General features: G+C 43.8%; 2 protein-coding genes across 9 annotated transcripts in view; one reads left to right on the top strand and one right to left on the bottom strand.

The window, feature by feature from the left end:
* Window positions 1–1,738: 1,738 nt before the first annotated feature.
* On the bottom strand, window positions 1,739–24,048 carry METTL6 (methyltransferase 6, tRNA N3-cytidine). Of its 8 annotated transcripts, XM_061167286.1 has the most exons (7): window positions 23,969–24,048; window positions 22,739–23,125; window positions 21,880–22,014; window positions 17,149–17,319; window positions 11,917–12,058; window positions 8,692–8,793; window positions 1,739–3,061 (listed from the first exon to the last, which is right to left on the bottom strand). In XM_061167286.1, exons 2-7 carry the CDS (start codon window positions 22,961–22,963, stop codon window positions 2,712–2,714), a joined length of 1,125 nt encoding a protein of 374 aa, XP_061023269.1. In that variant the 5' UTR covers window positions 22,964–23,125; window positions 23,969–24,048; the 3' UTR covers window positions 1,739–2,711. The 8 variants fall into 8 exon arrangements, 5 of the variants coding, with proteins under 5 accessions (XP_061023269.1, XP_061023272.1, XP_061023270.1 ...); XM_061167289.1 differs by lacking the exons at window positions 1,739–3,061; window positions 23,969–24,048 and adding an exon at window positions 4,104–4,420 and having other exon boundaries at window positions 22,739–23,962; XR_009697010.1 differs by lacking the exons at window positions 1,739–3,061; window positions 23,969–24,048 and adding an exon at window positions 13,505–13,646 and having other exon boundaries at window positions 8,774–8,793; window positions 22,739–23,962.
* The window catches only part of EAF1 (ELL associated factor 1), a 14,133-nt gene continuing 12,938 nt past the window's right edge, over window positions 24,028–25,222 (top strand). Inside the window, exon 1 of the mRNA XM_061167291.1 lies at window positions 24,028–24,400. Within this exon, the coding sequence (XP_061023274.1) occupies window positions 24,028–24,400 (373 nt within the window). The remainder of the gene's footprint in view (window positions 24,401–25,222) is intronic.

The raw sequence follows: 25,222 nt of genomic DNA, 5'->3' as shown, positions 1-25,222 counted from the left end.
TGGATGAAATTAAATAACAAAATTATAATAAAACACGGACTAAATAAAAAAAATATATTTATATAATTATAAATATATATATTATACATACAATATATATTATATATAACTATATATATTGGTTCTCTTTCTCCAGAGAATCCAGACTAATACAGAGACTATACAGGGAGAGGAAAACCTAAACCTCACCTCTAAGGGGAAAAATGAGAATCAAAATATTTTTTCCCAATGAAAAGTTAAATATTAAAGAATATGATTTTGTCAAATATGGTTGAGAAAACAACAATCACAGAGAACTAGCTAATCTGATCACATGAACCATAGCCTTCTCTAATTCAGTGAAACTATGAGTCATGGTGTAGGGCCACCCAAGACGGACAGGTCATGGTGGAGAGTTCTGACAAAACGTGATCCCCTGGAGAAGGGAATGGCAAACCCTTCAGTATTCTTGCCTTGAGAACCCCATGAACAGTATGAAAAGGGTTGAGTTTTGGAGAGTCATAAGTTATTGCAATATCTAACATTTTTGACCAGCCTTCAAAGAACTGATTTTTGCTCCTTTGGGAGACAATACTGCCCCTGTGCAAAGTGTATGCCTTAAATCAGAGAGGACATTACTTCTGTGAAATAAGACTCAGTTGCTATTTTAAAAATGGACATTGAAAGAATAAAAAAGCATTCTTGGAAATTAAAATTATAAAAGCAGAAATTAAAAAACTCAACGAAAGGATTGTGAACAAAATCTCCCAGCAAGCAAAATGTTTAGAAAGAAGATGGCAGAGAAGGAGAGGACAGATTGGAAAATTATGGCATCAGTTCAGGAAGCTCAACATTTTATTAATGAAAGTTCCAGAAAGAGAGAAAACACAGGTGGGGTATGTGTGTGTTTGTTTTAGTGGTGAAGAATAATTAAATGAATAATTTGAGTAAATTTCTCCAAGGGACTGAAGAATATGCATTTCCAAACTCAAAGCAGCCAGGGAGAGCTGAGACCAGCAAATGAAACCCCGTTCCAAGGCACCTCCCCAAGACTCCAGAGCACGGGGAGCAAAAAGACAGTTCTGAGACACCCATTCTCTTACTCCTGGGAGGTGTCTTCCAGCTCCTGGTCTGTAAGAATCTCAAAGGCTGAAAAGGTTTATTCTAGCAGATTTGTCACGAGGATTTCAGCTCACTTAACCCAAGAGGTTTTGAAAGGAGTTCTGAGGACTAGATCACATTTTCCCTTACTGTAGAAGCCATATATGCTCATTACAGAAAACATGGACATTTCAGAAAAGTATAAAGAAGAAAAAGCATCAGCTCTAATTGAAAAAAAAAAAAAAAATCTGAACATTTATTTCTTTACCAGCATGGAACTTTCTTTCTCAAGCTTTATTCCTTTCATAGGAAAAAGGAGTCTCAATTTATTTATGACTATTTCTAATTAGAGTTGACTATGTATTTTTTTGTTTCCAAACACTCATTTTTAACTGAAGGAGAACTGCTTCACAATATTGTGTTGGCCTCTGCCATACATCAACGTGAGTCAGCCAAAGGTGTACACGTGTCCCCTCCCTCTTGACCCTCCCTCCCACCACCCACCCCTTCCCACCCCTCTAGGTTGTTGCAGAGCCCTGGTTTGAGCTCCCCGAGTCACACACAAAACTCCCGTTGGCTATCTGTTTTACATGTGGTGTGTGTGTGCGTCCATGTTACTGTCTCCATTCATCCCTCCCCCTCCTTCCCTCCCCCTCTCCCGTGTCTGTAAGTTCTTTGTTTTGTGTCTCCATTGCTGCTCCGTAAACAGGTTCATCAGTACCATCTTTCTAGATTCCATACACATGCATTTATACAGGATATTAGTTCTTCTCTTTCTGACTTACTTCACTCTGTATAATAGGCTCCAGGTTCATCTACCTCATTAGAACTGACTCAAATGTGTTCCCTTTTTTTTTTAATGTGTTCCTTTTTGTGGCTGAGTAATATTTCATTGTGTAAACACCACAACTTCTTTATCCAGTCATCTGTCGATGGACATCTAGGTTGCTTCCATGTCCTAGCTATTGTAAACAGTGCTGCAATGAACATTGGGGTACACGCGCCTTTTTCAGTTTTGGTTTCCTCAGGGTATATGCCAAGGAGTGGGATTGCTGGGTCATAGGGTGGTTCTCCTCCCAGTTTTTTCAGGAATCTCCATACTGTCTTTCATAGTGGCTGTATCAATTTACATTCCCACCAACAGTCCAAGAGGGTTCCCTTTTCTCCACACCCTCTCCAGTATTTATTATTTGTGCTTCTTTTGATGCTGGCCATTCTGACCGGTGTGGGTGATTTCTGTTTGTGGTTTTGATTTGCATTTCTCTAATGAGCCACGTTGAGCATCTTCTCGTGTGTTTATTAGCCATTTGTATGTCTTCTTGGGAGAAAAGTCTGTTTAGGTCTTTGCCCACTTTATGTTGGGCTGTTTTTCTGGAATTCAGTTTTATGAGCTGCTTGCATATTTTAGAAATTAATCCTTTGTCAGTTGTTTCATTCATTATTCATTTTCTCCCATTCTGAGGGTTGTCTTTTCACCTTGTTTGTAGTTTCCTAGGCTGTGCAAAACTAATTAGGTTCCACTTGTTTATTTTTCTCTTTATTTCCATTACTTTGGAAGGTGAGTCATAGAGGATCTTGCTGTGATTCAATAGAGTTGACTGTATTTTTAGCAGTTATAATTCCTCTGGGAATCATCTAGTTTCGATATTTTTCTCGATGTGCTTGGTAAGATATCCTAGAGGAGCTGTGTGCCACCTTCTCATCTCTACGGCCATCCCAGACTGCAGCCTACAATGCTTCTGCTGTGAACGTGTGGAAATGCTCTTTCTAAGCGATGCCAGTTGCCGCACTCGGGTTTCCGGTAGTCTGTCTTCCTGTTCCTCTTGCCTCTGGTGTTGTGGGGGTTTGGGTTCCTCTCTGTGTTGCTCTGGCTTACTGAAGACATGGCAGGGCTGCCCCTCAGCACGTGCCTGCATCTCCTCCCTTCCAACCCTGTGCTTCAGCCACAGGGACCCCACGGACTTCTCTGTCCAGCTGGCACCTACAGAACACCATCCAATGAAATGTCACACATCAGAGAGGGGCAGAAAGCAAAAATGAAAGAAAAAAAAAAAAAAAAAACAGCTAATTTTACTTTTGCTTTCGGTAGTGGAGCCTACTTAAGTTTCTGTTAAATATTTGTTCCTCAACAGCAAACTTGGTCCTGAACTGTTTTACTCTCTTGGTGGACATAATTCATTTCACGATTTCCCCTCCCTTGATGGATGACTGTGAAATACGGAGCCAAAGGCTGTCAACGTTTAACTGAATAACGTGGGAGGCAAACAAGGGTCCACGCTGTGGTTCTCTCTCTTGCTTTAAACCCAGACAATCATAAAAGCCAATCCACAGAACCATCTGAGGATGAGGAAGAGGACTTGCAGACCACTGCAGAGTCCATTGCCTAAAGATGTTGTCTTCAGTAGGCAAAGGAGGGTGAATGCTGGATAGAAGCACCCTTGCTTTCTCATCCCCACAGTGAGGCAAAAATTTATCTTACGAGCTAAAGTTGCCCTATTTGTAAGATTTGCCCTTCCTCTTCAAAGCCAACAAAAGTGGACACACTTTAAATGCAATTAAGATTGGGGCTGGGGAAGGCCAGGGGGACTATTTGGCTTCTAGCGCCACCTTGTGGTGGCTCATTCAAATCCCAGGCCCTTTCAAAGGGTCCTGTAGGACCGAGGATTGACAGTCCTTTTCTTAGGCGATAAAAACTAACAGAAATAACTAAAACTTAAGTGTAATTATACAGTAAACAAAGCACTCATTTAGTCCTGGTAGCAGTCCCATGCTGCAAGTAGTAGGATCTCAGTCCTAGAAACATCAAGACCAAGGCTGGAAGAGGTTGGCTACTTGCATGGGGTGTCCTGGACTTGAACCCAGATGTTCATATTCTAAATAGCGTAACACAGTTAGGATTGTTGCATGTAGTATACATAAAAACACAAAAGAAATTAATAGTACCATATTGTATTGCATATGTGCCAGGGTCCAGCCCCAGCAGGATCCAGGGGAACCCTCAGGATGAACGGCGTCGGCGACAAAGGACACAGTGAGACAAAGCTCGGGGCTAAGTCTGAAGTTTATTTTTGCACTCCCCCTTTATACCCTTAACAACATCTGTTTTGGGGGAAGTGCATATTGCTTACACAAGGATCAGCTCAAAACATTACAGCAACTTGACCTTCAACAGAAACAGGATGTCATCCACATACTTCTCGTTTACAAGAGTCTTTTTTATCATTTGGCCTTCAGGCCTGTTAACATTTTATGGCTTGCTCCAGGTGTGACTTAAGCAGCCTCAGTAGCTGACCTTGTTTCTCTTGTGGTTAGTCTATTTTCTTTTCGATAGGTGTCATCTCTATGGGAACCAGATAGGATTACATTTTTATGGAACAGAAATGTGAAGGATTGCAAAAACAGCAGATATAGCACAAAACAGGCTCTTAGTCTAAAAGTTAACTACCTCCAAGAAATCACCAGCTAATCTCTATCTCAAGTATTTTCTACTAGGCACATTTGTGGCTATTTTATTTGTGGAGCCTTTCTCACCCCGCAGAGGGGCCTATCCTTAATGGTTTCTTTTGTTAGCGTACTGTGCTTAGGATGTTTAGAACAATCATGAGCATTTTTTGCAATGGGAGCACACATTTATCAAACAAGCCAGAATGCCAGCAAAAGGGTTTGAATTGAAGCATTTCTTTCATCCCTGGCCCCTTCATAGGGTACCAGCGTCTAGGAGATTTATTAATTAGGGTTTTAAGTTGGTCTTTATTCAGTGAAAGAGCAGCAGGAGAGCTCTCCTGCTCTCCTGCAGGCAACACAAGAATCTGCAGCAGGGCGAACAAGAACAACAGCAGAAAGGCGGGGAGGATACAGGGTGGGGTAGAGGCCGAGGCCAACCTGGAGGGTCCCTTGTGTCCTGAAAGGCCTTGCGTGTCAGGTCTTCTCCTCATGACCTCGTCATGGGTGGGATCTCCCACAACGGCTTCCAGCACATATGGTATGTTGTTGCTCAGTCGCTCAGTCGCGTCCAACCCTGCAACCTCTGCAGCACGCTAGGCTTCCCTATCCTTCACCCATCTCCCGGAGTTTGCTCACTCATGTTCATTGAGTTGGTGATGCCATCCATCCATCCCATCATCTGTTGTCCCCTTCTCCTCTGCCTTCAATCTTTCCCAGCATCAGGGCCTTTCCTAATGAGTTGACTCTTCACATCAGGTGGCCAAAGTACTGGAACTTCAGCTTCAGCATCAGTCCTTCTGATGAATATTCAGGACTGATCTCCTTTAGGATGGACTCGTTGGATCTTCTTGAAGTCCAAGGGACTCTCAAGAGTCTTCTCCAACACCACAGTTCAAAAGTATCAATTCCTCGGAGCTCAGCTTTCTTTATGGTCCAACTCTCATATCCTTACGTGACTACTGGAAAAACCATAGCTTTGACGAGATGGAGCTTTGTTGGTAAAGTGATGTCTCTGCTTTCTAATATGTCTGTCTAGGTTGGTCATAGCTTTTCTTCCAAGAAGCAAGCATCTTAATTTCATGGCTGCAGTCACCGTCTGCAGTGATTTTGGAGCCCAAGAAAATAAAGTCTGTCACAGTTTCCATTGTTTCCCCATCTATTTGCCAAGAAGTGATGGGACCAGATGCCACCATCTTAGTTTTTTGAATGTTGAGTTTTGAGTCAGCTTTTTCACTCTCCTCTTTCACCTTCATCAAGAGGCTCTTTAGTTCCTTTTTGCTTTCTGCCAGAAGGGTGGTGTCATCTGCATATCTGAGGTTATTGATATTTCTCCCGGCAATCTTGATTCCAGCTTGTGTTTCATCCAGCTCAGCATTTCCTGTGATGTACTCTGCATATAAGTTAAATGTGCAGGGTAACAATATACAGCCTTGACCTACTCCTTTCCCAATTTGGAAGCAATCTGTTGCTCCATGTCCAGTTCTAACTGTTGTTTCTTGACCTGCATACAGATTTCTCAGGAGGCAGGTCAGGTGGTCTGGTATTCCCATCTCTTTAAGGATTTTCTGCAGTTTGTTGTGATCCACAGTCAAAGGCTTTAGCGTAGTCAATGAAGCAGAAGTCGCTGCTTTTCTGGAATTCTCTTCCTTTCTCTGTGATCCAACTGATGTTGGCAATTTGTTCTCTGGTTCCTCTGCCTTTCCTAAACCCAGCTTGTACATCTACGAGTTCTCAATTTATATACTGTTGAAGCCTAGCTTGGAGAATTTTGAGCATTACTTTGCTAGTATGTGAAATGAGTACAATTGTGCGGTAGTGTGAACATTCTTTAGCATTGCCTTTCTTTGGGATTGGAATGAAAACTGACTTTTTCCAGTCCTGTAGCCACTGCTGAGTTTTCCAAATTTGCTGGCATATTGAGTGCAGCACTTTCACAGCATCATCTTTCAGGATTTGAAATAGCTCAACTGGAATTCCATCACCTCCACTAGCTTCGTTCATAGTATGCTTCCTAAGGCCCACTTGACTTCGTGTTCCAGGATGTATGACTCTAGCTGAATGATCACACCATCATGGTTATCTGGGTCATGAAGATTTTTTTTGTATTGTTCTTCGTGTATTCTTCCACCTCTTCTTAGTATCTTCTGCTTCTGTTAGGTCCACACCATTTCTGTCCTTTATTGAGCCCATCTTTGCATGAAATGTTCCCTTGATGTCTCTAATTTTTTGAAGAGATCTCTAGTCTTTCCCATTCTATTGTTTTCCTCTATTTCTTTGCATTGATCACTTAGGAAGCCTTTCTTATCTCTCCTTGCTATTCTTTGGAACTCTGCATTCAGATGGGTATATCTTTCCTTTTCTCCTTTGCCTTTTGCTTCTCTTCTTTTTTCATCTATTTGTAAGGCCTTCTCAGATAACCATTTTGCCTTCCTGCATTTCTTATTCTGAGTGATGGTTTTGATCACTGTTTCCTTTACAATGTCATGAACCTCCGTGCATAATTCTTTAGGCACTCTATCAGATCTAATCCCTTGAATCTATTTGTCACTTCCACTGAATAATCACAAGGAATTTGATTTAGGTCATAACTGAATGGCCTAATGGTTTTCCTTACTTTCTTTAGTTTCAGTCTGAATTTTGCGATAAGTTCATGTTCTGACACAGTCAGCTCTCGGCATTCTTTTTGCTGACTGTGTACAGCAAACACTGTATATGGTATACAGTGTATGTATGTATGTAATATAATGGGCTGCCCAGGTAGGACTAGTGGTAAAGAACCTGTCTGCCAATACAGGCGACATGAAAGACGTGGGTTTGACCCTTGGTTTGGGAATATCCCGTGGAGGAGGAAATGACAACCCTCTTGAGTATTCTTGCCTGGAGAATCCCATGGACATAACAGGCTGGTGAGCTATGGTCCGTAGGATTGCAGAGTCAAACACAACTGAACCAACTTAGCAAACACATGTAGTATAATAAATACCCTATACTATATATAGTATAAACCTTACTCGAGAAGGTGATAACACCTGTGTTATTTTTTATTATAGCACTATAAACCAGGATTCACTACCTTTCTGGGGCTATTTCCTGCCTGTGAAGACAGGGCAATATTGGCTGACTCTTGGCAGTCTATGATTTAGCAAATGTTGTTACAGAGTTTCGCTACTAAACCAACTGTGGCTTCTTTTCCTGGATCCTCTGGGCACCCTACCTGCAGTAGACCCTGCATCTCTGTCAGTTTGGGGTGCAGTAATGGGGGGGGGGGGGTCCCAGGGAGAAGGGACATGGGACACCGAGGCAAGAGAACCAAGGCCAGCTTTTATTGTCTCTTACACCAGTCTACTGGCCCAAACCGTGACAAACTATGGGACCTCATTCAACTCTAAGTATATTTTACAACCAATGTATTTTAAACTGGGGTCACTGAGGTTACCTGGCTCAGCGTCAGAGCCGCACATGTCCTTAGGCCAGCTTTAAACATTCCAAGTGAAAAATCTGCAGCCTTTCGTTTACAGGGCAGGAGTTTGGGGCCATTAATGCTCCTGAGGATGGAGACAACTCCAAGTTGTGCTTGGAGGAAACCGTGTGCCTTGTTCACAGGCCAACCACCAGCAGAGGGGCCTGGTCTTAGAGCCAGGTCCTTGTCAGCCTGCTCAGCATGCTTTAGATCCACTCCTGACTCCAGGGCACGTGCTGGGCCAGGTCAGCAACCTCCAGTAGGTCTCAAGACAGTTACCCATGCCTTACAAGGAATCCGAGGTTCTAACAGAGTAAGGCCACAACTGACTTCCGATAACAAAAACCCAACCTTACCCTTCCACCACTGCTCTCCACTTCCTACTTTAAATATCCTGTTTTTATCTAGCTCAGCCATTAAAAGCCAAGGGACGTTGGTCAGAAGCAGTGGAGGAAAAGGGTGAAAGGGGCTCTAAGGAGCAGATGTTGAGAGGTGTGCCAGGGCTGAAACAGGGTGTGGGATAAAGGGGAAAGAGCCTGGACTGGGGTGGGGGAGCCTGGGGCTAGTGGAGATGCTCTGCTAACCAGCTTCTCCGGGGCTGGGCCTGCTTAACGAGAAGGCCCGTGAGCGCTCTCCCCTTGGTTTCTTTACAGGTTGATTTCAAAGTACAACTCTGATTTCAAAGCCCTCCTCAGTTTTGCGCTTACCTGGGCGAGCCATCTTCCAGCCTTCAAGGGAAAGGGAGAGAATACGTAGAGCCACAGAGCAGTCAGTCAGCAGTTCCTCTTGTTTCCGCTGCTGCTCAGATCCTTCCAGTCAGGGGGAGACGGCAGACGGAGGACCCCTGGTGAGCACAGTCTGAGCCCACTGTGTCCTTCTCCCCTCTAAGAGCTCATTGCACAGAATACTTATGACTGTGTCCAGCCCCTCCCCGTGGGGGCCACCCCCTCTCAGAGGTGACTGGGGTTTTAGGGCCTTGGTTGACTGTGTGGACAGCCCAGACATTACACTTGAGACACATGTTCTCATCAAGAGCTTTCTGCAAAAAGGGAAACATAAAGGCTTCCAGGATCAACTTTTGTTGGCAGACCAAAAGAACTCCGATTATGTAAAGTAAACGTTGTTACACAGGAGCCCTTGGGCAACAGGTTATGGACAGTCACATGGGCCACCTCAGCACTGGGCCAGGCGGTCCTGACGGCCTAGCGGCCACCGCCTCATGTCCCAGTGGAATGCGGGGACAGGGGACGACCTCCCCCTCTCCCTCAGGGATGGGTGAAGGGTCTTGAGAACGAGGCAGGGAGCCAGGGGGTGTTCTTGAGACATAGCAGAAAGGGAATTTGTAGACACTGGTCTTGAGGTGGCACACAAATGAGTCAAAGCAGAGGAAAATGGGCAAATATGAGGCAGTGGAAAAAGAGCACTCCTTCAAGCTAAAAATACATTTGGAGGTGTTATGTTGGTCTATTTGGCCTCATTTTTCCACAACATTGTCTGACACGCTGCTTGGAGACACACTTAGACTTGCAGGAACAATGAATAACAGGGGTGCTTAAGTGCTCAGGGCCCTTCTGCATTTCTACGTGGAATATTATGTTATACCATAAAACTTTCCTTTTCAGGCACTGCTATTTGTATTTTTACTTGTATACACATCCCTTTAAAAAAGTTAAAATACAAAAATACACAAAATAAAGAGTGAGTTTAAATTCTGCTTGTCAAGGAAAGGCACAGAGATCAACCTTGTGAAAGGTCAGGACTCATGGCCCAGGTCTGGGGTAACAGGAGCTTGGGTATTCTGAGGCTTTCGGAACTTGCTCTGAAGGAAAACCCTCGGCACACACAGTCCTTCTTTTTTATTCACCGTCTCACGAAACACATACTCATTCACCTCTTCTTTGTAACCTGTGTCCAGAAAGAGCCGCGCCAGGAATTCTGGAAGACAAGCAGATCAGCAGCGCTTGCAGTCTGGATGGCACTGCACCCAGAGCAACAGTCAGTATAGTGGGAGGCTGAGGGAACCTCACCGTGAGGAGGTGAGAAGGCTCTGCTCTGGGAGTGAACACACTTCTCCCTGTCAGCAGAAACTCCCAAATGATCACCAAGAGGCTAACCAACCTGGATCACACGCTCCTTGTCCCATCAGGATTCCCCACCAGCAGCACAGCCCCAGACCCTGCACTCAGTGTGTGTGCTCACTCACAGTGTGTGTGTTCATACAGTGTGTGTGCTCACTCATACAGTGTGTGTGTTCACTCATAGTGTGTGTGTTCATACAGTGTGCGCTCAGTGTGTGTGCTCACTCATACAGTGTGTTCATAAAGTGCGTGTGCTCGTTCATACAGTGTGTGTGCTCACTCATACAGTGTGTGTGCTCACTCAGTGTGTGCTCACTCAGTGTGTGTGCTCACTCATACAGTGTGTGCACTCATTCAGTGTGCTCACTCATATAGTGTGTTCATACAGTGTGTGTGCTCACTCATACAGTGTGCTCACTCATACAGTGTGTGCACTCACTCATACAGTGTGTGTTCATACAGTGTGTGTGTTCATAAAGTGTGTGTGCTCGTTCATACAGTGTGTGTGCTCAGTGTGTGTGCTCACTCATAGTGTGTGCGCTCACTCTGTGCGCTCACTCATAGTGTGTGTGCTCACTCATACAGTGTGTGTTCATATAGTGTGTGTGTTCATACAGTGTGTGTGCTCGTTCAGTGTGTGTGTGCTCACTCAGTGTGTGCGCTCACTCATACAGTGTGTGTCTTCATACAGTGTGTGCTCACTCATATAGTGTGTGTGTTCATACAGTGTGTGTGCTCACTCAAACAGTGTGTGTGTTCATACAGTGTGTGTGCTCACTCATACAGTGTATGTTCACTCATACAGTGTGTGTTCACTCATTGTGTGTGCTCAGTGTGTGTGTGTAACAAATATAAAAATTAGAGCTTAAGAAGGTAATTATATTACAGTTCATATTACAGGCATACCTGAGAGATACTGTGGGTTCAGTTCACCGCAAAAAAGGCGAAAAAAGCAATAAAGTAAGCATCACGAATTTTCTGGTTCTCCAGTATATATAAATTATGTTTACACTATACTGTGGTGTAGACACAATGCAAGAGCATTGTGTCTAAAAAAACAATGCACATACCTTAATTAAAAAATACTTTACTGCTAACCACCATTTGAGTCTTCAGTGAATCTTAGTAGTAATATTAAAGATCACTGACCACAGACCACCATAGCAAATATAATACTAATGAAAAAGTCTGAAATACTGCAAGACATTAAGTGAGCAAATGCTATTGGAAAAATGGCGCCAATAGGCTTGCTCAACACAGGGTTGCAACAAACCTCCCATCTGTGAAAACTGGAGTGTTTGCTAAGCACAATAAAACAAGGTATGCCTGTATAAAATAGGCTTAAAACTAATGTTCAAAGTACTAAAGTCATATTCAACATTTGGATTGTTTTCTTATCAAAAATGACCTTTTAAAGACCACCCTATTAGCAAGTTTATGTACTTAAGTTTCAATCACTTTTATAGAAAAAGGCCTCTTACCTTTGTGAGACTCTAGTAATCTCAAGGCACTATCCTGTCCTATTTGCTTGATTTCTGAGGGAATAAAGTGAAGATTCTGGTTTGCCCCCCCAGCCTTCCCAACACTGCTCCTGGCCTCATCCACATGGCGCATCACAGCCTGTCTACTGACCCGGGTCACTAAATGAACACCCTCACTAGAGAGCCTGTGAGCTCACGGCTGATGCGGTAAGTGATGTGTGTGAATGGGTTTGGTTCACATACCACTGGTGTGTTCATTCACCATTGATGAGTGCGCCTGTGTGTGGAGTCCAGTCGCCCCCAACCCCAAGCAGTACTACAGTGACAACGCAATCAAGGAAACAGAAATCATGACCAATTCCAGCAATCTTACCATCAGTGAAAAAATATGATCTGGTTCCATCTTGTCTAACATAGAAGTTTTCTGCAAGTTTGCTCCCGGCTTTAAACCTAAGCATGGCATGATCATACAGCCCATAGTCGCGAAACAAGACACTTTTGCCTGGTTTTAATACCTACAAAACAAAACAGGCTGCACATAACTCAGGGACCCACTCAGACAGAACTTATTATAAATTAAAACCTGATTATTTTACGGATGAGAATAGCTTACATTTGTGACAAGATGAAAAGGGCCAGACTGAAATACCCGTACTACAAAGGAAAAGGGCCTGCCAAGCAAAGGTGTGGTAAGGCCTGGCAGAGTCCCATGTGCTGTGGGGGTACTTCCTGAGCTCTGAGGAGAGCACTCTCGAAGGTCCAGTGCCATAATCAAAACGCTAAAGACATCAGAGGAAAAAACACGTACCCTCACTAATATATTATTCTCCCATCACTTTATCAGCCATCTCCTAATCCATGACCCTGTAAGTCAAACTGCTTCTTTAAATATATATATATAATCAATACGAAGTCATGTTTTGGCCTTCCTCATCCTGAGTGTCAGTTCTGGTCTCCTGCACTGCAGTTCTGTATGGCTTGCCCACCATGCTAACACCATGCTAAGCCCTTTACAGCTGACCAGACATTTTCTCACTAAGTCTTCAAACAATTCTGGGAGGAAAAGTGTGATTATCCCCTGAGACTAAGAAACTGGTAGCAGAAAAAGGAAGTGATGTGCCCACAATCATACAGCAGCTGTTAAACAGCAGAGTCCGAGCTCATACTTGGGTCAAATGGCATCACACTAGAAGATCAGGGATGTTTGTTAGTCCCGGGCAGCAATGGGGAGGGGGAGTGTCAGTCCAATTCTGTCCTCACTCCTACCAAGACCAGAGAGGCTGGGAGGGAAGGGCTAACACTACCCATTCTCCCCCTACTGCTGCACTTCTTGCTTTGAGGTGGAGCACCCTCAGGCCAGCGCAGTGTGTAGAGAAGGGACAAGTGTCAGGCCCCGGTGGGAGTCCCTTACCCCAGGTTTTAGAAACAGTTGTCACAGAGCAGGCGTTTCAAAAACTGGAAGGTAAAATCTGCAGAGCATCGTATAACAGCTCCTCTCCTACAAAGCAAACAGCCATATGCTTTCCAGAATGAAAAGAACAAGGTACTTGCTGTGACACTTGTTTTTTAAGTGGGTATTCTTTCAAACTGTGTAACATTACCAAGTGAAAGTGGTCTTCAAAAGGGGGCATTGATTTTACTACTAAGTATATTCTGACTCATCACATCTGCAAGATAATCTTTACAACGTATGACATATACTACCTATTACAGTAGATATCTGAGGTAATTTGATATTTCCTCTTCCTGAATAGAGTATGAAAGAGTCCATAATACTTCCAAGTGTGCTGCAGATTTTCTCACTTAGCGAATTCTTATCAACACTAGCATGCATTTAAAATACTGTCAATAAAGAGCCTCTTGGATAAAAACATTCTTACTTTGGTCAGAAATGCTAAATTTTAAAATGTGACTAACTGAGAAGAAAACAATCTGAAAACTTTAATTTGTATGAGACTCACTCTTATTTTCAGAAGGAAGGGAAGGCCGCATGGGACTCTCGCTCAGGAATCTGGGAACTCCTGATCCATAGGCCAGCTCTTCTGTTAACTGGCTGAATGACCCTAGACAAATTACTCCATCCCTCTGAATGTGTTTTCTCGTCTGTAAAACAGAAATTACGGTACTAACACCTCCTCTGAGGCAGGATTGTGCCTTTGCTGGGTTTCTCATCCTCCCAACAGCTCCATGAAGACGGCAGGTGAGATCAGTCAGACCCACTCTTGGTGAGTGAGGTTCAGAGTACAAGTGATTTGCTCAGACTTTCAGGGCAAGTCAGTGGCACAGGGAAAACCAAAATCCTGTCTTCTGACGACAGATTTGGTTGATTTTTACTCCACCATTTCATTCCAAAAATGAGGGAACCCAACTTTAAGGTTCCCTTTCAGTTTAAAATTAAGTGGTTTTAAAATTCCTCTGGTGTTACCATCCTAGTGTAATTAGCTCTACCATGGAAAACCATGTTACTGTGGTTGCTCATACAGGACTGGAGAGCTGCCCAAAGGGTGTCTGACTGTCAGAGGCTGAGAGGCTGCTTCTTCCGCTAACTTTCTGATGAAGCACATGATATCCAATTAATGAACCAGTCACCGTGTATGGGGGCCTCACACTGCTGTTATGAACTCATTCCAGGTCAGCTGAAAAAGGAATTCTATTGAGGGCTAAAACAGGAGGAGGCTGAAATGGAACTTATTAGCCTAAGAAAGGTTACAACAGAGGCCAGGTGTGGACTGAGACAGCTCAAGTCAGCATTTTTGTTTTTTTTAACATAACATTTCATTATTACTAAAATACACACAACATGCTATATGTTTTCATTTAAATCAAGAAGAGGGATTTCCTCATTAATACCAGGCTCTGTTGGACTTTATTATAATCTAATGGTGTCTCATTAAGGCTTTATTTTCCATTTCCTGGGTTACTGAGGTTATCTGTTCATATGTTAACTTACTATCTGTATATTCTCATCTATAAAAAGACTGTTTTTCCATTGTCATTCTTACCGTTACCCAAGAACTCTTTATACATTCTGAAATACTAATCTTTGTCAGCTGAATAGTTTTTTGGGGTTTTTTTTTGCCACAGTGAGTGGCATGTGGGATCTTAGTTCCCCAAACAGAGGACCAGGGATCAAACCCATGCCCCTCTGCAGTGGAAGGAAGGAGTCTTAATCACTGGACTACCAGAGAAGGCTCTCAGTTGAGTAGATTTTAAGTTACTTTTCCCACCTGGTCTCTCTAATTTCTTTGTATCATTTTATCATTTGAAGAAAACAAACTCCTAATTTTATTATATCATCTTTATGCACAGATGCTTTTCAGTCTTTGAGAAAATTTTCCCCACTCTGAAGTCAAAGATTTCTTTCTTACAGTTTCTTCTGAAAGGCTTAAATTTTTTGTCTTTTCCAGGTAAGTCTTTAAATCCACCTTTAAATCCATACAAAATGACTTTTGCATAAGGATGTGAAGCAGGAAAACAATTCTGGATTTTTCCCACATGGACCACCAATGGTCCCAGAATCACTTCCTGAGCAGTCCTTTTCCCAGTCATCTTCCAATGTCACCTCTATCAACTATCAAATTTCCATACATACATGGATCTTCTTCTAAGCTATCATATTTCATTTGTCAATTTTTCTGTCCCTCTGCAAATACCATCTGTCTTAGTAACTATAGCTGTAATGAGCCTTTATATCTGGTAAGGTATAAATCTGCCCATCTCCTTCTTCAGGAATGTTTTGACTCTATTCCTTGATGTAAATTTAGAATCAACTTGTCAATTTCCTCAAAAAAAAAAAAAAGAAAAAGTCTACCAAAAACCTCAAACTTAAACAACAGGGTAAAATATATCATGAAGTGGAACATGATTACACAGTGCATGTTACTTTTTTAAATAAAGCATACAATTCTGTGGCATTCATCTTATACCTGTGTAATTATTTAATATTAATATTCTTTAATATTTTCTCAATAGACAATTATACTATCTGAAAACAATGTATTTCTTTCTCATTCTTCTTTCTGGTGTTTTCCCGCTGACTGGGATCTCTAGCACAACGATGAACAGTACTGACAGTGGGCACTGTCCTCCCCACGAAGTCCCAGACATTCCTTACTCCTGTCTCCCGCTCCTTCCTAGTCCCTGGACCCTTCATCAGTGAAATCACTGGTATCCTGAATGCTCCCTTCACATTCCTGTGCTAACAACCTGACTGTCCCCTGAGGACAGTTTTCCCTGCCACCTCTCATGCAGTCAGTGTTTTCGCCCATGGCCCAAGTATCACCGAGTGCGGGGATGGGACAGGGTCCTCCTTGCCCCCACTGCTTCTTTCTGTGCATCCCTGTTTCTCCCCTCAAGTTTCAGCTCTGAACCTCCTGTCGTCAGCTCATACCACCACCCACTACCCCTTATCATTGCTGTTGTTTAGTCACTAAGTCATGTCTGACTCTTTGCGACACTCTTTGCTATAGACTGTAGCTTGCCAGGCTCCTTTGCCCATGGGATTTCCCAGGTGAGAGTACTGGAGTGGGTTGCCATTTCCTGCTCCAGGAGATGTTCCCAAACCAGGGATCGAACTCACATCTCCTGCACTGGCAGATGGATTCTTTACCACTGAGCCACGAGGGCATCTATTAGTTCCAGGGTCGTTTCCCTCGATTTCATGATTAATGTTTCTTCTGGTTTATGCTTTTATCCGTACACTACTCCATTTTTAACTCCAATTAATATGAACATACACATGAATTACCCTTCCAAATATGCTGGATTCAATGATTTGAGCTTCTCTTTTTCAAAGATTTCATCCTTCACCTTACCTTAATCACTCACTCCCACAGTAATGTTCTAAAGTCTTCCCACACCATGAAGTGTGATAACCCCTTCATACTCTCAATGTCACACAAGTCACCCTCTGACCACCCTCACCATTTTTCCATCGGTCTAATCCCCAGCTTTCTCAATCCTTCACGTTCACCTGAACCGTCAAAGGGAAGGACGATAAGGTGGCCTGTCTCAAGTCCCATTATTTGGAAGTGCGACTTCACTCCCTGAGTGCTGCAGCAGCCTGCTGGTAGTCACAGTAGCTTAGGTTCTAACAGCAACGATGGGAGAGGCAACAATGACCATGGCTGACTTTTAAGAGCACTCACCATTACTAGGTACTGCAAAAACATCTCATATAATCTGCCCCAAATCCCAAGATCTAGGAACCATTATCTCAACATTCCACAGATAATGAAACGGAGGCTCAGAGAGGTAAAGGCAGCGGCCTGCGGAGGGAAGTAAGGCTTAACTCGAGGCACGCTGACTCCAGCCTGTGTGCTCTGTGCGCTGGCCCCTGCTCCCTCTGGCTTTACCGCAGGGCTCCACAGATCCCAGGCAGCTGCTCCAAGGCCGGCCAAGCTCTGAAGTGCAGCTATGGCCACTAAGCCAATCAGAACTTAAGGTGGATGTTTTACGCAGGAGAACTTCTTTTCATACACTGACTACACAGCCCACCTTGTAAGAACAGGGAGACTGTGAATTAAGATGGCATGTGAGCCTCAGAGGGAAGGTAAGTGAAAAGTCAGGATGTCGAACCCTCAAATGCAGGCTCGCAATCACTAACCTTGTAAATGTTTTGTAAGACAAGGTGCATCTTATCAGGGTGAACTGCAGAGAGCACAAATATCAAGGTGACAACATCCACAGACTCTGGGGGCACGTGCTCCAGAAGGTCATCTTTGGTCAGATCACACTGGAACACCTTGCATCTTTCTGTGTCATAAAGAGGATTTTGCTAGAGAGGAGAAAAACACAAAATAACTTAAACACAACATCCATGCTGATACATACAGAAAAACACAACGCACATGGAGATGCTATTTCCATGTGCACACTGCTGCAGAGAACTCAACAGTCACTGTTACAGGGTAAATTGAGGAACAGGTCATTTTCACATTAAAGCATGTAACATTCAATACTGCTACGAGGGGCAAGATCTCAGTTTAACAAATAATTTTGTTCCTTTTTTTTTTTTTTTAAATTTTTAAATTTTATATTGGAGTATAGTTGATTAACAACGTCTATTGCCTTAGTTTCAGGTGTAGAGTGATTCAGTTATACGTATACATGTATCTTCTTTTCAAATTCTTTTCCCATTTATGTTATTAGAGTATTGGGCTGAGTTCCCTGTGCTATACAGTAGGTCCTTGTTGATGGATCTCTTTTAAACACATCAACGAATTATTTTTAACTGCGTATACTGTCTATCACATATTCCAAACTGAGCATTTCAGAAGCATGTAACTCCAGAGGGATGATAAATCAAAATCTGCCTCTGCTCCCTCAGCCCTCCTCTGAATCATCCACTATAACCCTGAATCCTATGAAGGCCTTCCAACTCCCTTTACTGAGATGCTCCCACACGTCTTCTGGGTATATTTTCCCTTGATGCAGCGAGCTAAGAAAACCCCCCTTTTAAAATACAAGTGTGTTCCTGGTATATTCTGGTAATGGGTTTCAACACATATATAACAGCATTATAGAGAAAAATAATAAACTTGTATTTAATGTAAATAAGGACCTTAATAAGCAGATATATAAAGTTATAGGACGGGTCAGTTCTACCTATAACTCTGCTTATAAATTGGAGTTTATTGCAATCTCAACCGAATCCTCACAGATTTCAAGAAATTTGATAAGGTGAATTTTATTCATCTGGAAGTAAAAACCTTTAGAACAGCCAAGACAATTTTTAGATGAAAAGCAATGGAGGAGGAGGCATACCACAGGACATCAAAACACATTACAAAATGTAGTACTAAACAGTGTGGTTTGAGAATGGGGGCCAACATATCAGTGAGACTAAAGAGTGTCCCCAAACAGACCCATGTATTTAGAGGGATCAGTAGTGTATATGACAGAAGATAGGTGACAAAAATGACATTAACTTTTTTAAAAAGATAGAGAACAAAGGTTACAATCACCAGGAATGGAAAATGAATTTCTCCCTCAATTCACTGTTTGAACAGCTAGCTCTATCCACTTGTGTTAAAGGACAGCAGACTGCTAGGAGAAATAAAAGAATTCAGCTCCAGTGCAGAGGTGGAGAGACGAAGAGCCTATCCTTACAGGCCCATGAGCGGGACAGACAGCAACTTCATGTGAACCCACGAGAGAGCAGAGGTCAAAGAACCACCAGCCACCCCCAGATCTGGAGAAGGAGCGGTGCTTTCAGGAAGATGCAGGACCCAAGCATTTGCTTACCTGAGGCAGGAGCCTCCAGTCTGGAGAGAGAAAACTAGCAATGTGACAAACAGCACGAAGCTCCCAGGGCTGAAGCCATCGGGAGGCCCGCCCTTGCAGGTGTTTTCCCCAGGGACATCGCTTAGACTCACAGAAAGAACGGGGCTCTTTCTGGGGCTGGACTTTCTCAGCTCCTTTAAGGGAGAAAAGGTTTAATACGCAGGGGAAAAGCCATCTGAGACTTGGGTCCTTGGGGCACTGGTGGACTATCACTGCCCCTGGGGGAGGGCACTGCTCTGCCCAAACTTTGTCTTAATCTGCAGAGAGAATGGCCTCATGACCATAGAGGATGACAGAGGAGGGGAAGGGATGAGAAAGAAAAGCTCTATTCCTGGAGAGGCAGAAACACTTGTGGGAAAGCTGCAAGAGACAGGCTCGTCACGGGGAGGAGCACAGAGGGAAGACCCGAAGCCAACAGGAGCAACAAAGTCACCAGAGGAGTAAGTCTCACGGGCCCATAGCAACAACAAACCTCACAGGTAACTATAACAACAACAGACTTTAACACAGACTGCTAACATCTAACTCCTGTCTAGATGATCACAAATCCTTATTACCTATCCACTGCCCTGGGTAACATACCTAGCTTTCAACAAAAAAAGAACACGGCACACCATAAGGCAAGAAAAAAACATGGTCTGAAGAGACAATCATGAAAACCAGATTCAAATAGGACACAGACACTGGAACTACAGGTTTGGACATTAAAAAACAAAAAATTATGATTAACGTATTATAGGTTTTAATGAAAAAGGCGGACAACACGCAAGATCAAATAGGTAATTTCAGAGATATAGAAACTACAAGTCAATGGGAAATGCTAAAAACCAAAAACATAGTAACAGAAATGAAAAATGCTTCTGACAGGCTCATCAATAGGAAATACTGCCTAAAAGGAATAGTGAAGACATCAGAAAATACACAAACTGAAAATGCAAAGGGCAAAAAAGTTAAAAAAAAAAAAAAACCAGGTCTTCCCTGATAGCTCAGTTGGTAAAGAATCTGCCTGCAATGCAGGAGACCCTGGTTTGATTCCTGGGCCAGGAAGATCTGCTGGAGAAGGGATAGGCTACCCACTCCAGTATTAAAAAAAAAACAAACCAAAAAGCCAGCATCCAAGAGCTGTGAAACAATAGCAAATGGTATAAGAGAGATAACTGGAATCCTCGGAGAAAACAAGAACTCAAGAAATACTCGAAAAATAATGGCCAAACTTTTCCAGATTAATTAAAAATCCTCATAACCAAAATTATAGAAGGCATATCTATGTGATTATAGAACTCCAAAAAGACATAAAACCTTAGTACCTCAAAAGGAAATGATTATTAATTTGATGTGATCACTTAAATTCTATAATAAAACAATACCTGATAAACTGGAAGAAATGTTTGCAACAGATATAACAGAATATATCCTCAAAATAGGAAACAAAATGACAGAAAAATGGGCAAAGGTATGAATAGACAATTCATACTACTGTCTAAGCCCAATGTGGGTGAGGATTTTGTTTGTTTTGTTTATTACTTCATCCCAATGCTTAGAACAGTGATTGGCCTACATTAGGCTCCGGATAAACATATGTAGAATAAAGGAAGAAAAACAAGCAGAAGAAAAACTAATGCTTATTTACATATCACAAAATCTTCAACCTTATTTGTTATAAAGAATAAACAATTTAAAATATGCAGACAGTACTTTTGGCCTATAAGATTGGGAGATATAGAAAAGACTGATGGTGGGACTTCCCAGGTGGTCCAGGAGATAAGATTCTGTGCTTTCAATGCATGGGGGAGTGGGTTTGATCCCTGAATGAGGAACTAGGATCCCACATGCTGTACAGTGCAGCCAAAAAAAAGGACTGATGTTAAATGTTGATGGCACAGAGGAAAAAAAAATCTTTATATTATTGGTGAAATTATAAATTGGTATAATTTTCTGGATGGATAGCTGGCATTATCTATTTAAATTTTAATGTGTATGCTTCCTCCAAGGAATTCTATTTCTCCTATTAGTCACCACAGAGACATGTACACATGTGTTTTGGGGCATGTGTATAATTCTGATTACATCAATCCTACTTGTGAGAGCAAAAATTAGAAGCAATTTGAACAATCATCAACAATGCAAATATTACTATATGGCATATCCATTCTGTGAAATACTATAAGAGGTAAATGAAATGCAGTAGACCTACATGTACTGGGATGAAAAAACTTGGCAAGATATAATATAGAGCGAAGAAGGTAGGTTATAGTACAATGTAATATCACTATTAAAAAAGTCTAATAGGTGCTAAAATTGTGAAAGGTTGATGGAAAAATAGGTATCTGCATGTTGCCAAAGAATCCCTCACATATCTGCTAATGACAAAAAGAAGACACCTGTGAAACAGGGGAATTAGGAAGCCACCTTAACCCAGTGGCCAAAACTAGCATCACTTACAGTGAGATTAGATCACTGCCTCCTGACAGGATGCAATATGAAAGCTACATCATCACCTACTAAAGTGTTTTTGCTCAAAATATTTTACCTGATTTAAATCTAACTTCTGGTTTACAGAAAATACAAGGCATAAAGCAACAAGTTAAACAATGATAGAAAGAAACCATCAGCCAATTTGGAATGTGGGACCTCATTACATAAATTTGCTTGTTCTCCCAAAACTCAATGTCACTGGGGAAAAAGTCAAGGGGAAGGGCAGGAATGTTTTAGGCTAAGAAGATTTAACGTACATAATAAAGTGTAAGATGCAGTCCTTAACTAAATACAGCTATAAACGACACTATCAAAGTTTATAAAGCAAAAGAAGCGAAATGCTAGCAATCATTAAATCTGGACACAAGTTTATGGATGTTGTCCGGTATTTCTTTCTACTTTTCTAAATAATGTTATGTTTCTGTATGTATTATACAGGCACATACACAGGAATAGGAATACAGTGATCAGAGCTGGTCCTTCAGGAGGAGGACCGAATTGGGAAAACGGTTGTGGAAGTTAGGTACAACAAGTCTAGGAAAATAGAAACATAACAACACATGGATGGTGCACCAACCTTGACATATTCAACAGCTCTTGGAGAAAAATCACAGGCATAGGCAAAGATATCTGGATCTTCTTCTAAAAGTGGGAATAAACAGTTCCCAACCCCACAGCCAGCTTCAAGCATAGTCAATTTTTGATCTTCAAACTGAGGAAAGAGAACCCAAAGTTACAGTTCACAACATCCACATAATGAAGAAACAAACTAAAAAGTCCAGAACATGAAACAAAACTCTCTGCCCCCATGGAGTAGACAATTAACCAGTGAACTGATAACCCAAAGCAACTGATGCCTCGTCTGTTGTCCCAACACTGGGTAATCTGGTGTGGCGAAAACACAGCATAATGGCTAACAAAACAGGCTCTGAGGTTAAATTGCCTGCACTCAAATCTGAACTCTTCCCCTCACCCCATGTTCCGTCACTGAACAAATCACTTAAACAGCTTTGTCCCTCAATTTCATCAGCAAGTGGGAATAACACTAATGCCAAACTTCAACATGTTACTTTAAGGTTTAAATTACAGAACACTACTGTTAAGTTCATGTAAAGGGGTGTGGTGAAGTATTCATCATTATTATCATTATGAACCTGTCACTGAAATCATTCCGTATGAACTTAATATTTACAACTTTCAGATTAGCTTTAAAGAAACAGAAAATGCCCACTAAAGTCCTCTCTCCTCTGTATTTTACAACTCAGCAACTGCTAAAACTATTTGAGACAGTGTATATCTAAGCTACAAAAATTCAGGAAACATTTGACAGGTTTCATAAATTTTACCTCACACTCGCCCTAGAAATGCAATAAAACACCCCTCTTCTACACATTTTAAATGAAGACTCGCTCAAATAAGGTGCAATATTAGTTTACCTCTCTACATGATCTGAGCTCCTCAAACTCCCTGGTAGTCCAGTGTCTATCTTTGAAAAAATTAGTGCTATTTCTTTTGTAAAAAAGGTCCCAGTTCTTCTGAGCCTCTTTTTCCAGTTTCTGCTGTTTAAAATCAGACACTAAAGCTTGGTCTCGCTTCAGTTTCTCCTCTTCTTCAGAGCTGAGAATCCTTGTCTGCAGTCCTCTCCTTTGCAAAGCAGCCATCTCCTACGTGGACGGTCATATATTGAACATTTAACACTGCTGGAGATTCTCCATTCCTCAACAACCTGAGGAATTCAAGCGGATACCACAGACACAGGCAGGGTCCTCTCAGAAGTGGTCCCTCAGGCTGGGTTCAAGCCTGAAGCAGCATCTTCGCAGATACTGAAGCAGATAATTCGCAGGAAAGAAAAAAAAAATTCCGGTTGGCGGTTCTAGAACAGTTTTTTCTTTTTTTTAAGATGCTGAGTTAGCGGTTCCAGAATAGTTCTTTCACTTAACATTTCAATTCCGCAGACATTTACTAGATGCTGACCCTACACAAAGCCCTGTCCCACTACAGGAGAGAGGTCACAAAGAGCAAGACATAGACCCCGCCGTCAGGGGGCTGACATGCAGCGGCCAGGGCTCTCACGCAAAGAAAGGCTTAATTCCAACCGGAACAGTCAGTAAGCCGCTTTAGTCAGGGAAAAAAGTCATTCTCCAGAACTGACAGAGAAACCTTACGGTTCCTCAGGGTTCGGTGTCCGTCAAACAGGGGTGTCTTTAAAAACAACCACGACTGCTGTCCGAGCCGGAGGCGGTCGGTCACCGTCGCCAAGGACTTGAGACACGGCGTTTTCCGGGGAAAACGGAGCTACTACGCCCGGGTGGCCTGAATCTGTCTCATGAACCCGAGGGGGCGTCCCTTTCTGGGAACGGAGGCCCTCGCACCGCCCTGGGCGCGCGAAAGGGACGAAGAAGAGGCTCAGGGACGCGGAGAGTGGGGCCGCCAGTACCCTGCGGATGAGCCGGGCCGCCCAGCCGCGAGGGGCGGCGGCGACCCGCGTGAGCCTAGTCCACCGCGCGCTGGGCGCCCCCGTCAGCAGTTCTTAGGTTCCCCTGAAGGGTGGGGGCGGGCGCGCTGAGCCCCCAGCCAGGCGCTGCCTCAAAAGCAGAATTTGGGAGCCCCCGCGGAAAAAAAAACACAAATCACCAACCAAAACCCTTCGACAGGTCAACACTCACCCCCCGCCCCGCGGAGAGACCTCGAATCCGGATTCTCCAGGCAGAGTAGACTTTCGGCCATGGTACCGCCCCCGCTACTTCCGTTGCGGGCCCGGAAGTCCCTCCTCGGCGCCGGAAGTTCCGCTGGCGGGTCTCCTCAGAGTCGTCCCTCGCCCAGACGCGCAGGCCCGAGCTCGTTTCCGGCCTGCGCGAGTGGGCGCCGGCTCGGCTACCCGCGCGCCCCCGAGCGCTGTCCCGGGAGCGCGGCTCCCCCGGACGCCGGCGTCGGCGGCTCGGGCCGGGGCCGCGCCAGGAGGGCGCCCGGGCGGGCGCGAGGCACGTGCGGGGCCATGAACGGGACGGTCAACCCGCTGCTGGACCGCGAGGAGCACTGCCTGCGGCTCGGGGAGAGCTTCGAGAAGCGGCCGCGGGCCTCCTTCCACACCATCCGCTGTGAGTCCGCACCGGCCGCCCTCGGCCCCGCAAAAGGCCAGGGGGCCTTGCCGGCGTTCCCTCCCTTGGGGGACCTCGGGTTTTCCCTTTGGTTTTTTCCCAGCTCCCTCTTCTCAGACCAGACTCTTCCCGCAGCTCACAGGATTTCTCCGCCTTGCGCTACCAAATGCTTCTTCCGAAGGTCATTGGACCCTCTTGCGCCCTGAACCTCCAAGTCCCCCTCCTCGCCCCCACCGCCCCCTACACACCCCAATCTCCACGCTTCAGGAGCTTTTCTTCTTTCCTCGGGGCTGGCATCCTCCACCTTCCCCTCTTATTACCGAAGGGTTGCGACCCCACATCAGTTTCCAGCTTCTTTGTATTCCAGCCTCCCACCCCCACCGCCCCCCGCCGCCCCCCCCCCACCCACACACACCGATCCCCACTGGGGATCTCCACGCTTCAGGAGGTTTTCTCGTTTTCCTCGGGGTTGGCCTCCACTCCCTCCTGTTCCATTCCCTTCCTGTCTTCTTTCCTTTTCTTTCCTTGCCCGCTTTGGTTCTATTCTCCCCTACGCCCCGCTGCAGCCCCAGAATCCGCAGCTCTGCACCTCATCCGTCTTCTTTTCCTCCATATATCTGTGCCAGCTTGTCTCATGCTTTGATGTCTTTTTGAGGTCACCAGACTATCCCTGACTTTTCTTCCGGACCCAGTCTCTTGTGGGTGGAAAGTAAAATTAGAGAGCCAGGAATAAGTTAGAGCTCGATCTATGTTTGGAAGCAAAAGCCAGCAGGCGTAAGGAATGTGCAAATAGTCATTATGCTGGACATCTTTTTTTCTACA

Source organism: Dama dama, chromosome 19 (genome assembly GCF_033118175.1).
Source record: "Dama dama isolate Ldn47 chromosome 19, ASM3311817v1, whole genome shotgun sequence".
NCBI lineage: Eukaryota > Metazoa > Chordata > Mammalia > Artiodactyla > Cervidae > Dama > Dama dama.
The sequence above is the reverse complement of the archived record's forward strand: the minus strand, read 5'-3'. Positions and strand labels throughout refer to the sequence as shown.

Coding starts and splice junctions, on each gene's coding strand:
- METTL6 (XM_061167286.1), bottom strand. CDS start 22,963: ATGGCTGCTTTGCAAAGGAGAGGACTGCAGACAAGGATTCTCAGCTCT. Junction 12,059..17,148: donor TCTTACAAAACATTTACAAG/GTTAGTGATTGC, acceptor TTTGTTTTGTAG/GTATTAAAACCAGGCAAAAG. Junction 8,794..11,916: donor ATCATATTTTTTCACTGATG/GTAAGATTGCTG, acceptor CCTGACTGGAAG/GATCTGAGCAGCAGCGGAAA.